The following is a 15742-nucleotide window of genomic DNA, read 5'->3' as shown; positions in this document are numbered from 1 at the left end:
ACCTACAGAGTAGAAGGAGAGAACTGACTCCCAGAGGTTGTCGCCTGACCTTCACTTGTGTGCTATGGCACCACATACATACATACATACACACATATATGTACATGCTTATGATATATGTATAAGACTCAAGGTCATATTCAGAGATACAGGGAGTATGTGGCTAGCATGAGGCAAAACAAACAAAAACAGAAGGAAAGAGAAAGAAAGAAAAGAAAAGAAAAGGAAAGAAAAGAAAAGAAAAGAAAAGGAAAGGAAAGGAAAGGGCATTTGAGCTGATAGAGCACGTGCTCTGAGTTCCAGATCCAGTACTTAAAAAAAAAAAAAAAAAGCCCAATTAAAAAAACAAACAAACTAGAAATTGCTGGGCAGTGGTGGCGCAGGCCTTTAATCCCAGCACTTGAGAGGTAAAAGCAAGCAGATCTCTGAGTTCGAGGCCAGTCTGGTCTACAGAAAGAGTTCCGAGACAGCCAGGGCTACACACAGAGACACTGCATCTCAAAATAGTAAAACAATAAGCCCAGAAATTAGTCTTGTTGTGATTTTGGAGGTGAGACTCCCAGTGGGCTCGAGTCAAGGTGCCTGCAGGGTCACACTCCCTCAGAGTTCTGTGGAGCTTGGTCTCTCCTTGGTCCTTGTGGTTGGTGGCCTTTCTTGGCCACAACTCTCTAACCTCTGCTTTTAAACTCACACGATACATCCTCTTCTTTCTGGGCTGGAGGTTGCCCCAGTGACTACTTTCAGGGCTTACCTGACTAAGGGAGGGTGGCCATTCCAGGATAGGTTCTAATAGCTGCAAAGTATGTTCCTCCCTAGAAGGTTCCAGAGACTGGAAAATCTTGTGAAGTTATGATTTTAGCCCATGGAAGACTGGTAGGAAATCCTTGAGTTGGGGTTACTCCAACTTCCTTGGTTGGAATTAGCCCCAGATGCGTGTGAGGGAGAGGCTGTGTCCTAGCTTGCTCTATTGATGTGGAAACACATATCCAGAAGCATCTTGTGGAAAGGAAATGTTTATTTCCTCTTCCACTTCCCTGTCACAGTCCATCACTGAGGGAAATCAGGGCAGGAACGGGAGCAGGAATCGGGAGGCAGGAACTGAGGCAGAGTCATGGAGGAGGATGCTTACTGGCTTACTCCCCGTGGCTTGCTCAGCCTGCTTTCTTACATAACCCAGGATCACCTGCTTGGGGTGGTCCAGTTCTTTCCCACAGCAATCCTTATTCAAGAAGATGCCGGAGGCTGGAGGAACGGCTCAGTGTTTAGGAACACTTGCTGCTCTTACAGAGAATCTGCGTTTGGTTCCTAGCAGCTCACAACTGTCTTTAGTTCAAGCTCCAAGGGATCCAGGGATCCAGTGCCCTCTTCTGGCCTCCATGGTTACCAGTGCACATACATATATACACAGGTACTCACACACACACACACACACACACACACGCACACACACACACACACACACACAGAGACAGATAAAACAAACAAACAAACAAACAAACAAACAAACAAACAAACCAGGAGTTGTAGTGCATACCTTTAATCCCAGTACTTGGAAGGCCGATTTGTGTGAGTTTGAGACCAACCTGGTCAACCTAGTGAGTTCCAGGAGAGCTAGAGTCACATAGTGAGACCCTGTCTCAAACAAACAACAGACAAACAACAAACAACAAATATTAAAAAACAAAAAAGAGCCTGGCACAGTGGTACATACCTTTAATCCCAACACTTGGGGGGCAGAGGCAGAGGCAGGTGGATCTCCGTGAGTTTGAGGCCAGCCTGGACTACACAGTTCCAGAACATACAGAGCTGCATAGTGAGACCCTAACTTGGAAAAAAAGAAAGAGCATGCCCCACAGACTTGCCTGTAGCCGATCTGATTGAGGTACCCTCTCAGTTGAGGATGCTGACCACTCTCTTCCAACCTCACTTGCATATAGGACTCTGCCTAGTTTGTGTTGAATCGACCCAGGCAGGAAGAGTAATCGACCCAAGTCTCTCAAAGATCTTCAGAGCCCACCACCGATGGCTCAGAGTGACACTCAGGGACATCACTCGGCTGGGAGGTTTGTGGGGAGTTTTACACAGCTCAGGGAAATGCAGGCTTCTGCTTGGCGGGACAGGGCTGGGAACCTCTGGCCCTGTCCTTTAAAGGCTGTGTCAGACAACCTAAGGCAAGTTCCTGATTTCTTTGGCTCCCATGTTCCCTGCAGCATAGAGAGAGCATACTCACTAGTTCCCAACTTGTGGGATAGATGGCTCATGAGGCTATTGGCAGGGCTACTGCACTCAGTTTGCTGATATCCAGGTTTGCATGTTGTTTCAAATTTTATTTACTTTAAATAGTGTTACAAGGGCTGGAGAGATGGCTCAGTGGTTAAGAGCACTGGATGATATTCCAGAGGACCTGAGTTTGGTTTCCAGTACCCACATGGTGGCTCATAATGGTCCGTAACTCTAGTACCAGGGGCTCGGATGTCCTCTCTGGCCTCCACTGTCACCAGGAATATATGTGGTGTACAGACATAACTGCAGGCAAAACACCCACACCCATAAGATAAAAATAAAATAAAATAAACCTGTTTCTGTGTGAGTGTATGTGGTGTATGTGTGTGTGTGTGTGTGTGTATGTGTTTTCATATGTGTGTGGAGACTGGAGAACAAATTGCAGTCATATCTCTCCTTCTATCTTGTGAGTCACGGGGATCAAACTTAGATTACTAGGCTTGGCAGCAAGCCTCTTTACCTGCTGGGCCATCTTGCCAGCCCACATGTCACATTCTTTCCCTGAGTGTGGGTGTATGTATGTATTTGGATGCCAATAGTTAACCTCAGTGTCACGGCTCAGGAGCTGTCCTCCTTGATTTCTAGGCTGGGCTGGCCGGCCAGAAAGCCTCACTGGTCTGCCCATCTCTGCCTTCCCAGTGCTGGGATTATAAAAGCATGACATCATCACGTCTGTCATGTATGCTGATGCTGGGGATTGAACTCAGGTCTTTGTGCTTGAGTAGCAAAGCACTTGATTGACTGAGCCATCCTCCTCAGTCCCCATGAGGGTAATAGTTGGACCCTGGCCATTTCACATAACTCCATAATTTTGGTGTCTGAGAAAGGACACAGCAGGGGCAGGGGGGAGACAGGCATGTGTCTCCAGAGAACAGTGCAGAGAAAGGCAGAGAGGCTGGCCAGAAATCATGAGACTGGCTCAGAGAATTCTGTCATTTGTGCAAATTGGATGAGGGACTGAGAGAGGAGGCTACAGTGGTCAGTAGGACCAGTCCCATTGGGACATCATGTTGGCCAGGGGCTTGTAAAGAGGACACCAGAGAGCCAATGAGGGGTTGGGAGAGCCTGGATGGATTTAGCTGTAAGTCCATACCAGTCACTGTCTCAGTGAGACCTTGGAACTCCTTTAACAAGAGCTTGAATGGAGTAGGAGAAGCATAGTGTCTGTGAGGATCCTGGCTCTGTATCTAGTAGCTGTCTGATACTGGCCTTCTCCTTTCTCAGCTTTGCGTATGTGCATCTGGGAATTCTGGAACGAAGTCAGAGAAAGCTACTGCAGAATGTTCCAGATGCAGGAATGAAAGTATGCGCAGGGGTAGGGGGCAGGGGAAGAAAAGAGCAGAGGTGGGGCCTGAAGACTAGGAGGCTGGGCCCAGATCTCCGGGTGTCTGAGAGCAGTGAGAGGATTTGGTCAGAGAGTAGTAAGGAACACAGTCCATTGTGTCTTAAGAAGCACTTTCTGAGGGCCTGTGTAGAGAGAGTCTCTGTCAGAGCCGGACAGTGCTGAAGTGGGTACAAGAGTTAGTGGGAGAGGTAGTGCTGATGGGGATGCTTGGAAGGATGCGGAGGCAGAGTGTGGGTGGGAGAGGTGGTGCTAATGGGGATGCTTGGAAGGATGCAGAGGCAGGGTGAAGATGGATGAGATTCAGCAGCTGAATGTGCAGGCGTGGTGGCGCACACCTGTGATCCCAGCATTCAGGAGGCAGAGGCAGAGGCAGAGGCAGGTGGATCTCTGTGAGTTAGAGGCCAGCCTGGTCTACAAAGTGAGTCAAGGCATAGCAAGAGCCTATCTCAAGAAACAAACAAACAACCCCCCAAATTAACAACGAAAATGGTGAATGTGTGTAGTGCCCAGACAAGAGCTATGAATCACAGGAGTCAGTACATACCAGTCATCTAAGCAGTAAGGATGGGTGGGGCTCTAAAATTAAGATTTCTGAGTGGGGCTTCTGGAGTGGTGAGAGATAGAGAAGGCCACTGTGAATGTTCCTGGGTGGAGGTTCCTACAAGGTTAACAGGCCTCAGCTTTCTAGCTACAGTTCTGGTCTTGTTTCCTGCCGCATGGTACCAGATCATGTAACTGGGTTAGGTAACCTGGCCCAGAGGCAGCGATGTGATGCAGGTCTGACCCAGTCCTCTCTGCTCTTTCCTATCAGCCTGATTTTTGGGGCACTGACCGTGGCAACTGGTATTATTGGTGTCATGCTGGGGGCAGAGGCCTCAAGAAGGTACAAGAAGGTGAACCCCAGGGCTGAGCCCCTCATCTGTGCTTCTAGTCTGTTTGCCACAGCTCCCTGCCTCTACCTGGCTCTCATCTTGGCCTCACGGACCCTCTTGGCCTCCTATGTAAGTGAGGTCCCCTCTGGGAATGGGTGGGAAGCCCTTGAGGACACAGGCGCACACTAACTGTGTTTTTGTGGTATTTGCACTGGCCACTCCTTCCAGACTATCTCTCTAGCCCCATTTCACAGTAAGTGTACAGAGGCTCACAGAGAGCTCCCTAGAAAACAGGCAGGGACTAGATTTGTTCTCAAGCTCCTTTCTGGCTCTGGACTGAGTCCCTCTGGACTCCTGGCTGACAGTCTGGATAGAGATAGGGGTAGTTGTCCTAGGGTGTGGTGTGAACCTATGGAGGCAGGGGAATGTTCTCCAAGTTCTAGATGAGAAAGTTTGGTCATGGCTGGCGCAGACCTTGCTTGAAAGACAATTATGGCCAACATAAGCTTTCCTGATCCTGGTCCTCATTCCAGTCCCTCCTGCGTCCCACATTCTGCCTGGAACTTTGCTAGTGTCTGTTCACCAAGGGCACTGTTCCTCTTCGATGTGTCTGAAATCTTTCTCTTCCTGCAGTTAGAGTTCACCTCCTCCAAGGTGTCTCCAGACTATCAAGCATCCTGTTTCAATTCACTGTTCCTGCCCTCCTACCCCATCCCTGTCCCGCCAAGTGGGAAGGGCTTGCTATTTCTGGGCAGGTAATACCAGCTTTGACCCTGGGTGCTGGACACAATACCCTTGTTTGTAGGCCTCAGGGCCACTGAGCTGGCTAGACTCAGAGAGTAAGTTGGTAATGGTTCTCTAGCCAGTGTTGGTGACTGTTGGTGGGCAGTCACATCTGAGGACTAAAAAGCCTGGTTCTGCTTAAATCACAGCTTCCACTCTGCCTCTGAATAGTCCTGAAGAGAAGCTGTGCTCAGCTCCTTGTCACATTTCATGTCCTCTGCATGGGTACCACTTCTCCCCGTGACTCTGACTCCTACAGGCCTGAGTAGCTGAAGGATGTCAGAAACAGACAAGGGTCATCCAGGAATGAGTTGTTTTCTGTCATCTGAGCGACAGGTGCCCAGGTGCTAGAGTTGGAAACACTTTTGTGGTTCTGACCTTGCTTAATTGCTTGAGGCAGGTGTGACCTCTCTAGCAGGACATGCCTAGTCTATAGGCTATGGTAGGACACCCTCATGACTGTCACAATTCCCCCAAATGCTGTCCTTTTATCCCACCTGGTCTCTCTCCTTTTCCCACATTGCACTCTGCTCCCTCTAGCACTCCACCCTAAAACTTCCCCAAGAGGATTCAGACCCCAGAGCCCATACTTCCTAATGCCAACTAACATGGGCAGGACAACGGGGGCCCTAAAGGTAGCCTTAGTCTAGGAGAGTCTGAACTTAGCAGGTACTCTGCCAGGGAGAAAGGCTGGTTTCTTCCTGTCTTCATTTAAGAAAGGGTCTTCTCTCTGTCCTTCTCTGTCTTTCTCTGTCCCTCTCTGTCCCTCTCTGTCTCTCTCTGTTTCTATCTCTGTTCCTCTCTCATATCTCTCTCTCTCTCTGTCTCTCTCGCCCTCTCATTTTGAGACAGAGTTTCTCTGTGTACCCATAGCTGTCCTAGAACTTGCTCTGTAGACCAGGTTGGCTTTGAACTCATAGAGCTCTTCCAGCCTCTGCCTCCCAAGTGCTGGGCTTAAAGGCATGTGTGGCACCACTGTCTGCCAAGATAGGGTCTCTTTCAAGAAATTCCCTGGGGGCTGGTGAGATGGCTTAGTGGGTAAAGGCACTTGCTGCCAAGCCTGATGACCTGAGTTTGCTTTTTGTAAACTTCTTGGTAGAGAGAGAACTAATTCCCTCAGGTTGTTCTCACTGCCATTTGTACACTGTGCTAACTCTGTCTCTGTCTGTCTATATATCTGTCTGTCTGACTCTCATTCACATTCTCTCTCTCTCTCTCTCTCTCTCACTGACACACACACACACATGCATATGCGTGCACGCACACACACAAATACAAATCTGGAGAGAAGGCTCAGCAATTAAGAGCACTGGCTATTCTCCTGATGGACCTGGGTTCAATTCCCAGCCCCCACATGGTGGCTCATGATCAACTGCATTCTACACACAGGGGATTTGGCTTCCTAGGCTGCCAGCATGCACATGATGCACATATGTGCAGACAAAACATCCCTATGCATAAAATAAATACATTTTCTAAAAGAAAGAAAAAAACAGTAAATACTCCAGGCATGATGTGGAGCCTGCTCCCGGCACGCTGGCTGGCAGTTGGCAAAAAGCTGCTCCTTTTCTGTTGCCAAGGCCTTAAGGTGCACCTGAGCCCTCATCAGGGCGTGTCTTGGGGTTTCTGTTTCTGTGATGAAGCACCATGACCAAAGGCAACCTGGGGAGGAAAAGGCTTACTTCACTTAATCCTTCCACATCACAGTTCATCCTGGAAGGAAGTCAGGGCAGGAACTGACACAGAGGGGGGACCTGGCGGCAGGAGCTGATGCAGAAGCCATGGAGGGATGCTGCTTCCTGGCTTGTTCTCATGCCTTGTTTAGCCTGCTTTTTTATAGAACCCAGGACCAGGGGTTTCTTTTCCCACAGTGGATCCTCCCCCATCAATCACTAAATAAGAAAATGCCTGACAGGATTACCTACAGCTGGGTCTTATGGAGGCATTTTCTCAGTTGAGGTTCTCTCCTCTCAGATGACTCTAGCTTGTGTCAAGGTGACATAAACCTAGCCAGCACAGGGGGATGTTCTGTGAACTTCCTAGAGTCTGGAAGAGGTCTGACATTCCTCTCACAGGTGCACCTGACACTGAATCCGTCCCCTTGACATCCTTGTGGGAAGGGTTTTCTCATCTTTCCTGAGAGACCAGAAAACTGAGGCCCAAAGAAAGCAACAAAGAGTAAAACAGACAAACGCTTGCCTCATGCCTGGATATGTCCTTGTCATTCTGTGGGAGACAAGCAGCTGGGTACAGGCTGGACGCCAATAGGTGTATTCATACTTACTATCTAGGTGGGGTGGGGTGGTGGGGACTGTCCCTTCTATTGGTGAGAGCTGGTGAGACTCACAGGGACTAAGATTTCAAGGAGACAGAGTTCCAGGCGAATGGGAGCCCTGTTAGAGACATGCTCCTGCATCAGCCAGTTTTGCTCATGCTAATGTCTTCTTTAGCTCTGGCAGGCTGCTTCTTGGCTATGTTTTGGGGACACAGATGTCCTCTATCCTGTACTCTGGCAATCTTCAGAGCTGCATGTCTTATGACATGTGACACTGTGACTCAGCTGATCAAGCCGGTTGGGAGAACCCTAACTCTTCTCCAGGCCTGTCCTGCTTGAGTGTGGAGGGGCAAGCAGGATGGTGCTCAAAGCTAGGAGACATCCATCTTTCGGTGCTGGAAGCGGCTTGGCTGTCAGGATGCTCTGTGGACCGAGTCTCTATGGTCAGATTCTAGCCCTCATTCTCCACAGCTTTGTGCTGCTGCTCTGGGCCTATTGGAAGTTCTGACTTAAGATACAAACTTAGGCTCTTCCCCTCCCAGCCCTCATTCATGAAGCCCTTTCTACCCAGCCCCACCCCTCCTGCCCGTTTCTTCTCCCCTGCCCTATGTCAGCCTACTAGCTTTCCCCAGGACTGTCCTCCATGAGAGTCAGTTCTCACTCTCCTCATCATGCTGTCCCCTTGCTGTAATCTGTTCATCCTACATGGTCTGAGAAGCTTCTAGATGCCGTGAGCCTTGCCAGCTTTAAAGCCTTGCATAACTCTCTGGTTCTCTGAAAGAAGGTCCAGCTCTTCATCCTGGCATTTAAAGCTCCACATGAACTGCCTCCACAGCCTCATCGGCACCTCCTCCTCTGCACTTTTACCCTTCCTGATTCCTAGAGCATACCCAGGGGACGCCCTTTCAGGCCATTCGTCATCCCTCTTTGTCCATATGTCTCAATCATACCCTTGGCCTCCAGGACAGAGTCAGCTTAGCACTGTCTTCTTGGAGCGATCTCTTATTGATGGCCTGGCCCTCTACTCACAGCCTTACTGCTCTCTGATCTCTCTCTCTCTCTCTCTCTCTCCCTCTCTCTTGATACATGGTTTCTCTGTGTAGCTCTGGCTGTCTTGGATATGTAGACCAGGCTGGCTGAACTCAGAGACCTGCCTGCTTCTACCCCACTAAGTGCTGGGATTAAAGGTGTGTACCACCATACCCGATTTGAGTCTGACACTCTCACAGCCCCAGCTTGTGAATTCTGGGTTCCTCCCCTTCTCAGCACTCCAGCCCCAAGTACACTATCAGGAATGTGGGAGTAAGATGGGAGTCTTTCCTGCTTGCTGAAAGAGCAGTTCAAAGTAAGTTGTTTGTATCCATTTACTTATTCAAGCCTGTTAAGTGTTGGCCATTGGTTTCCTAGTTCAAATGCTACAGTTGTAGCCATGAATATAAAGGCTCGAAGATCTCTGTCCCAAGGAAATTTACATTCTAGCAGGGAGAAACAGACTACAAGCAAGATACATGAGGAGTAGCAGGGCACAGTGCAGCTGTCTTTAAATCACAGCACTCAGGAGACTGAGACAAAAGGGCCAGGCTGGGCTGTTATACCAAGACCCCACCTCAAAGCAAGCAAGTAAACAAACATACATAAGTAAAACTTGTACACTATTTCAGGTGATGATAAATACATAGAAGAATCTAGAGTGGAGAAGGGAGAGTGGCTGCGAATGAGAGAAGACACTCCTATTTTATACAGAGGCCAGGAGGTTCAGAGAAGGTGCTGCGGGGGCTTCTCCTCCTCCTCTTTTCCTTCTTGTAGTTGCCAGGAATGGAGTGGCGAATCATGTAGATATTTGGCAGAAAGAGTTCCAGGAGTAGTGTCTGAGCCAGGGGTTATCTGGAGGGTTTGAGGAAAGGCAAGGAGACGACCCTGGTTAACATAGAGTGGGAAGTGAGCACAGAAAGGCTGATGGGGCCTTCCGACATCAGATGGGATTTTATGCTTAGGGATGGAGATGATCAAGTGGCTGCATCTTTGTGTCTGTTCCTCTAGTGATACAACGATGGACAGTTACATGTTTACCCAACCTTGCATTCCTGAGGTATCTTCTACTATGGTCACAGTGTATACTCAATTCCTCTGTTGCTGAATGTGACTTGGTAGTAGTCTGTTGAGGATTTCTGTATCTGTATGGATAGGGTGTGGGGGTATTAGGGATATATGTATTTGTATCTGTGTTTTTGTGGTGCGAAGGGCCATGGCCTCAGGATGACCTAGCAAGTGTTTCTCCCTTTTCTGTGTTTTTGCAGCGTATGAAGTATCTGTGTTAATTTGTCTTTAAACATTTGGTAGAATTCATCAGTGACACCATCTGGCTCTGGGCTTTTGTTGGGGAAAGGTTTTGATTATGGACTCAATATTTACTTGTTGAAGGTCAGCTCAGATTTTTCTGTTTCTTTTTGACTGAGTTTTGCTACTTTTACTAATTTTTTTTACTTAATTTTACTAGTTTAACTAATTTTTAAATTATTTTTGAGATTATATTCCATCATTTCCACTTTAACCATGTATGCTCTTAAACACATAAATATATAACCTGCTTAGTCCGTATAACTACACACACACACACACACACACACACACACACACGTTTTCTGGGATGGCCATTTGGTATTGGATAAGCACTCGGCATGGCCTTCCCTGGGGATGGTCATTTCTCCTGCTCTCAGCATCCCTTAGCTGTCTGTAGCCTTTGTGTAGGACCGAGGCCCTGCGAGCTTTCCCCATGCACCTCGGTGAGCCTAGTGTTGTCCTTGCTCAGCTCATGCTTAGGCAGCTGTGCTGGTGAGGCATTCTGATGTTCCAACTTCCTAGGAGACATAGTCTCACAGTAAACCCCCTGAACCTCTGGCTCTTGTAATCAGTCTGTCTGCTTTTTCACAATGTTCCCTGAGCCTTAGGTGCAGGGGTTGTGTTGTGAGTCTATCACTTGGGACTGGGCTCTAGAATTTTGATTGATTATGGTTTTCTGTAATGGTCTTTATCTTTTGTTTAGAGAAGTACTTCTCATTTTTTTTCTAGGATTTTTTTTGTATTTAGTCTAGATAAATCTAATTCTTGGTATATAAATGCCCATAGTATTTCCTTATAATCCTTTTGACTTCTGTGAGATTGAGATCAGTACCCTTTCACTCTTGATTTTGGTAAGCTGAGCATTCTTTCCTATTTTCTGTGTCTGTTGAAAGGTTTGTTGATTTTGCTTCTTTTTTTTCTTCCCTTTCCTTTACAAAAATTGTTTTATGTGTGTATGTACATGGGCATGCATGCCAGTGTGTGTGTGTGTGTGTGTGTGTGTGTGTGTGTACACTGATGTGTCCATGCACATAAGTGGATATATTTTAGTAAATGAGTTGTATGTATATAGTATGTATGTATGTGTATGTATGTATGTATGCATGTATGTATAAATCTTGCATGTGTACAATGCTATACACATGTATATTCAGGTTGAATATGTATCGAACATACGTATTGAGTTATGTTAATTTATATGCACCTTGTGTCCTTGTCTACCTGACTATGCCTGAGTATCAGGGATTAAAGATGATTCCGTGGGAGTATGTGTGCCTGGGTATATGGCCGAACATAGCTTTTTCTCACTTTAGTTGCTGTAACTACGTTGCGTGGGAAGAAGGGGTTTTTGGCAGGACAGTGTGTCTGCTCCCAAATTGGTAGAGACCAAGTTTTCCTGTGTTCCATGGAAATGAAGTTTCCTGCACATATGAAGTCCAGTTTGGGGCTCTGTTCAGGCCCTGTGGCCCACCTGCAGGTGTGAGGGTTCCATCTCCTATCCTTAGGGCCTCTTGGCAAGGGAAGTGGACTTCCCGGCCGGTAATTAGGATCCAGACACACTCGCAGCAGGTCTTGGCTCACACCCCTTCCTTGGCCCTCTTCCCAGAGCTGCTGCCCTTCAGAGGAAAAGGGGTTTGTCCCTTAGAGGAGGACTGAGCCTGATGCAGGGGCTCAATCATTGCTGACCTGTTGGCTGGAGGATATGGCTGGATGTTGACAGTCCCACTTTTGGGGGGCTTTGTGTTCAGGATGAAGTAACTAGAGTTTGGGCATGACAAAGAGTGTTCACTGGGGAATCTGAAAGCCCAGGCTGCCATTTCTGCTGCCATACTTCCTAGTTGTATGATTTAGGGCAAGCTACTGACCTTGTGAACCTCAGTCCTCTCAGCAGTAAGATGGGAGGCTGCTTACCTGTAGTCTCACTGTGGAGGTAAATGAACTTTTGAGCCTGCTCTAGTTACTATGGTTGTGTAATGAAACTTGGCCACTCAAAATAACGAAAGCATTTGTTTTGCTCAGATTTTTCAGTTAGGCAAGACTAGGTTGGAAGCAGAAGGGGTGACATCGTGTTTTCTATCTGAAGTCAAGTAGGCAAATGGGGAGGGCTGGATCCCGGAAGCCAAGCTGTCTGGCAGTTGATGAGAACTTAGCTGGAGTGCCTGTCCATGTCTTCTCTAATGTAGCCTGGGCTCCCTTACAACACTGTGGATGGATTCCAAGCATTAGCAGCTAGGGATAGCTAGCTAGGGGAAGCCATCGTGCCTCCTCTGACTGATCCTGGAAAGTTACTTTGAAAGTGTTGTATTCCCTTGAACTCTAACTTGTTGCTCAAAATAGCAGGCTGGAGGAACAGAGAAAAACAGATTTATTTTGATTTATGAGTATGTGCGTATGAATATTTGTTTGGGTGCCTGAGAAGGTCAGAAGAGGGCGTCAACTTCCCTGAAGTTGCAGTTACAGGTATTTGGGAACCGTCCAGTGTGGGTTTGGAGAACCGAACTTGGGTCTTTTGAAAGCACAGCTGGTGTTCTTAACTGCTGAGTCATCTCTCCAGATCCCTAGAGTCTGTCCTTTGATGAGAGGATCAAGGGCCTGAAAGAATATGTGATGACAAGATATTCTCATCTTTGGAAAATACAGTTGGTTGCTGTGGCTTAGGTCTTCTTGTCCTCCACTCTCTGGGGTTTCACCTTGAAGGGAAGCATGTCTGTGCATACAGACAGGAAGCCCACTGGGTGCCAGTCTCTGGCTCCACTCTGTTCTCCCCATCTCACTGGTAGGAAGTCTAGGGTTCAAGTTGTACCTGCAACCAAAGCTGGGGTTCCTGAACTGAGGGAATACATTTTCTGATGTGTCTGAGATCTTGAGAGGTAGATCTGAGGCCAAGTCTTAGCCAGGAGGAGCAGCAAGGACCCCTGTCCCCATCAAATACATCCCAGTATGTCCTGTGTGACATATGCCATTCTAAACACTGGGGAGGGGGGATTGTATTAAACAAAATAGCACACCATCTGCATGGAGTGAAATAAATGTATATCCGAGGAAGATGCATTCTGTGTGGATAACAGAAGAGAAAAAGACAAAGGATGAGGGTTCAAGGGGCCAGGAGATATAGGACTCTCTCTATGATGAATGCTTCAGTACTGACCAGAAGCAAGTGAAGGACAGAGCCATGTGATAGTGGGAAAGAGCAATCTGGAAGGAGAATAGCAGATGTTGGGACTCCAGGGAAGAGAAAGCAACTGGTGGGAATGAAGGAAATGTGCCTGGGATGGGGTGAGCCAAGACAGGGTGGAGGGAATGTGTTCAGAGTAATGGCAACAGGAAGTGGGGGATACAGATCGTGTAGGACCTTGTACCCACAATGTCTTTGGTTTTAGATGTGAACTGAGGACTAGTGAATGTGTCCTGCATACAAGCCAAGTGATCTAAGTGATGGTTTATAATGGGGATCTCTTGCTGCCTAACAAATCACCCCCAAACTTAGTGGCTTGAAACAGTCTACTATAGTAATTATAATTATTTTTATTTTGAGACAGAGTCTCGTGAGCCCAGATTGGCCTCTTTGCTGGCTAGTTTTATGTCAACTTGACATAAGCTAGAGTCATCTGAGAGGAGGGAACCTCAACTGAGAAAATGCCTCCATAAGATCAGGCAGTAGGCAAGCCTGCTTATAGATTGATACAGGAGGGACCATCCCATTGTGGGTTGTGCCACTCCTAGGCTGGTGGTCCTGGATGCTATAAGAAAGCAGGCTGAGCAAGCCATGAGGAACAGACTAGTAAGCAACACTCTCCCATGGCCGCTGCATCAGCTCCTGCCTCCAGGTTCCTGCCCTGTTAGAATTCCTGTCCTTACTTCCTTTGATGATGAAGTGATGTGGAAGTGGAAGTAAAATCTTTGTCCTCCCCCAGTTGCTTTTGGTCATCGTATCTCATCACAGTAACAGTGACCCTCACGGAGACAGCTTTGAACTCTCTTTGTAGCCAAGCATAACCTTGAATTTCTGATCCTCCTGTCTCCACCTCCTCTTCCCAGGACATGGAGTTACAGGTATACACCATCATCCACAGTTTATACAGTGCCAGGGATCAAACGTGGGGCTTTGTGCAGGCTAGCTGAGCATTCTGCCAACTGAGTCACATCCTTGGCCTTCAGTGATTTCTCATGGCAAGATGCTTTCTCTCCTGCTTTCTGTTTGTTTGTGACTGCACTGACCTGGGATGGGTGTAATGCCCACACTGGCCAGTCTCCTGTGGCTCTTCTCCCTGGGACTCTGTGTCCTTTGTTAGAGTAGATCAGCTTCTTTTTAGAACAATATCTAAGAGACCCAAGTGGAAGATGCAAAGCCTTTAGTCCCCAGGAAGTACATCACTTCTGCCTTCTTCTGTTGGCTAAGGTATGTAGAACCCACCCAGGTTCACCGAGGAAGGGCACAGTGTAAAGGCATGAACATGACGTGGCAGGATTAACTGGGGGCATTTTGCAACTGCCAATCACACAGCTTCAGGAACTCTCTATGGGACTAGTGAGATGGCTCAGCAGGTAAAAGGGCTTGCTGCCAAGCCTGACACCCTGAGTTCGATCCCTGGGACCAACCTGGTAGAAGGAGAGAACTGATTTCTGCAAGTTGTCCTCTGGCTTTGTGGTCTGTACACATGTCTCTCGACCTCCTCTGTGCATGCACAAACACAAATATTAAATAGATAAGGGGAAAACTTGAAATAAAAAAATGGCAGGGGAATTCTCTGACTTCTGTGTTGGAATGGAATGGGTGGTGCCAAAGTCAGGAAGAGGAAAATAATGAAGAGGTTTTTCCAATGGCCCAGGCCAGCGAGGGCGGTGGCTTGGGTCAGGCTGGCTAGTGAGGAAGTGTGGAGAAGTGGTCAGGTTCTGGGTGTGTTATGGAGGTAGAGCGACAGGATTTCCTGACATACTGGGTACAGAGCAAAAGAAAGAGAGGAGTTGAGAGTTTCTCTGTGGCTTGAGCGGCTGGAGTCAAGGAGTTGCTCTTTACTGAGGGGACATCTGAGGGAGGGGAAGGGTGGCTGTTTTTAAAGTTCTGTGGGGTTCCAATTTAGGCATGTTAAATTTGGGATGTATATTAGTTGCTTTTTCTGTCACTCCAACAACAGCAACTTAAGGCAGGAAGGGTTTATTTTTGCTTCATGGTTTAAGGATGCACTCCCCGGGGCGGGGGCGGGGACGGGTAGCAATGCAGCAGTAGCACGAGGCAGCTGGACATCCTGTGTCTCACTTCCTACCGCTGTGATAAAGACCATGGTCAAAAGCGACGTGGGGAAGAAAGGGTTAATTTCATCTTAAGGTTGGCAGTCCATCATGGAGGGACATCATGGCAGATACCTGGAGGCAGGAACTAAAGCAGAGGCTCAGGAGTGCTGCTTACCAAGGCTTGCTCCTGGGGTTTGTTAAGTTTGCTTTGTTATACAACTCAGGACCACCTTCACAGGGCAGCATCACCCCTGTGAGATGCACCACCCCCATCCCACAGTCATTTGGAAGATGCCCTGCAGTCTTGCCTGTTGGCAGTCTGATGGAGGAATTTCCTCTGCTGAGGTTCCTCTTCTCAGATGGCTCTAGCTGGTGTCAAGCTGATGAAATAACTAGCCAGCCCACACTGCATTTGCAGTGAGGAGGCAGAGAGGCGAATGCTGGTGCTCTGCTCTCCCAGCCTCCTCCTCCTTTTTTAAAACTAGGACAGGGTCTTACTGTGTACCCTTGGCTAGCCCAGAACTCACTATGTAGATCAAGCTGGCTTCAAAGTGATGGAGGTCTGCCTGCTTCTGCCCTCTGAGTTCTAGATGTGGTGGGTGTGCCACCAAT

At 47.9% G+C, this 15742-nt stretch overlaps 1 protein-coding gene across 2 annotated transcripts in view; it reads left to right on the top strand.

The window, feature by feature from the left end:
• The window catches only part of Spns3 (sphingolipid transporter 3 (putative)), a 53082-nt gene that overhangs the window by 16836 nt on the left and 20504 nt on the right, over positions 1-15742 (top strand). For both annotated transcript variants that reach the window (XM_021177738.1, XM_021177739.1), the window contains one exon: positions 4440-4629. In XM_021177738.1, coding sequence (XP_021033397.1) covers positions 4440-4629 — 190 coding nt within the window. The remainder of the gene's footprint in view (positions 1-4439; positions 4630-15742) is intronic.

Source organism: Mus caroli, chromosome 11 (genome assembly GCF_900094665.2).
Source record: "Mus caroli chromosome 11, CAROLI_EIJ_v1.1, whole genome shotgun sequence".
Taxonomy (NCBI): Eukaryota; Metazoa; Chordata; class Mammalia; order Rodentia; family Muridae; genus Mus; species Mus caroli.
This window is presented reverse-complemented; position numbering and strand designations above follow the sequence as displayed.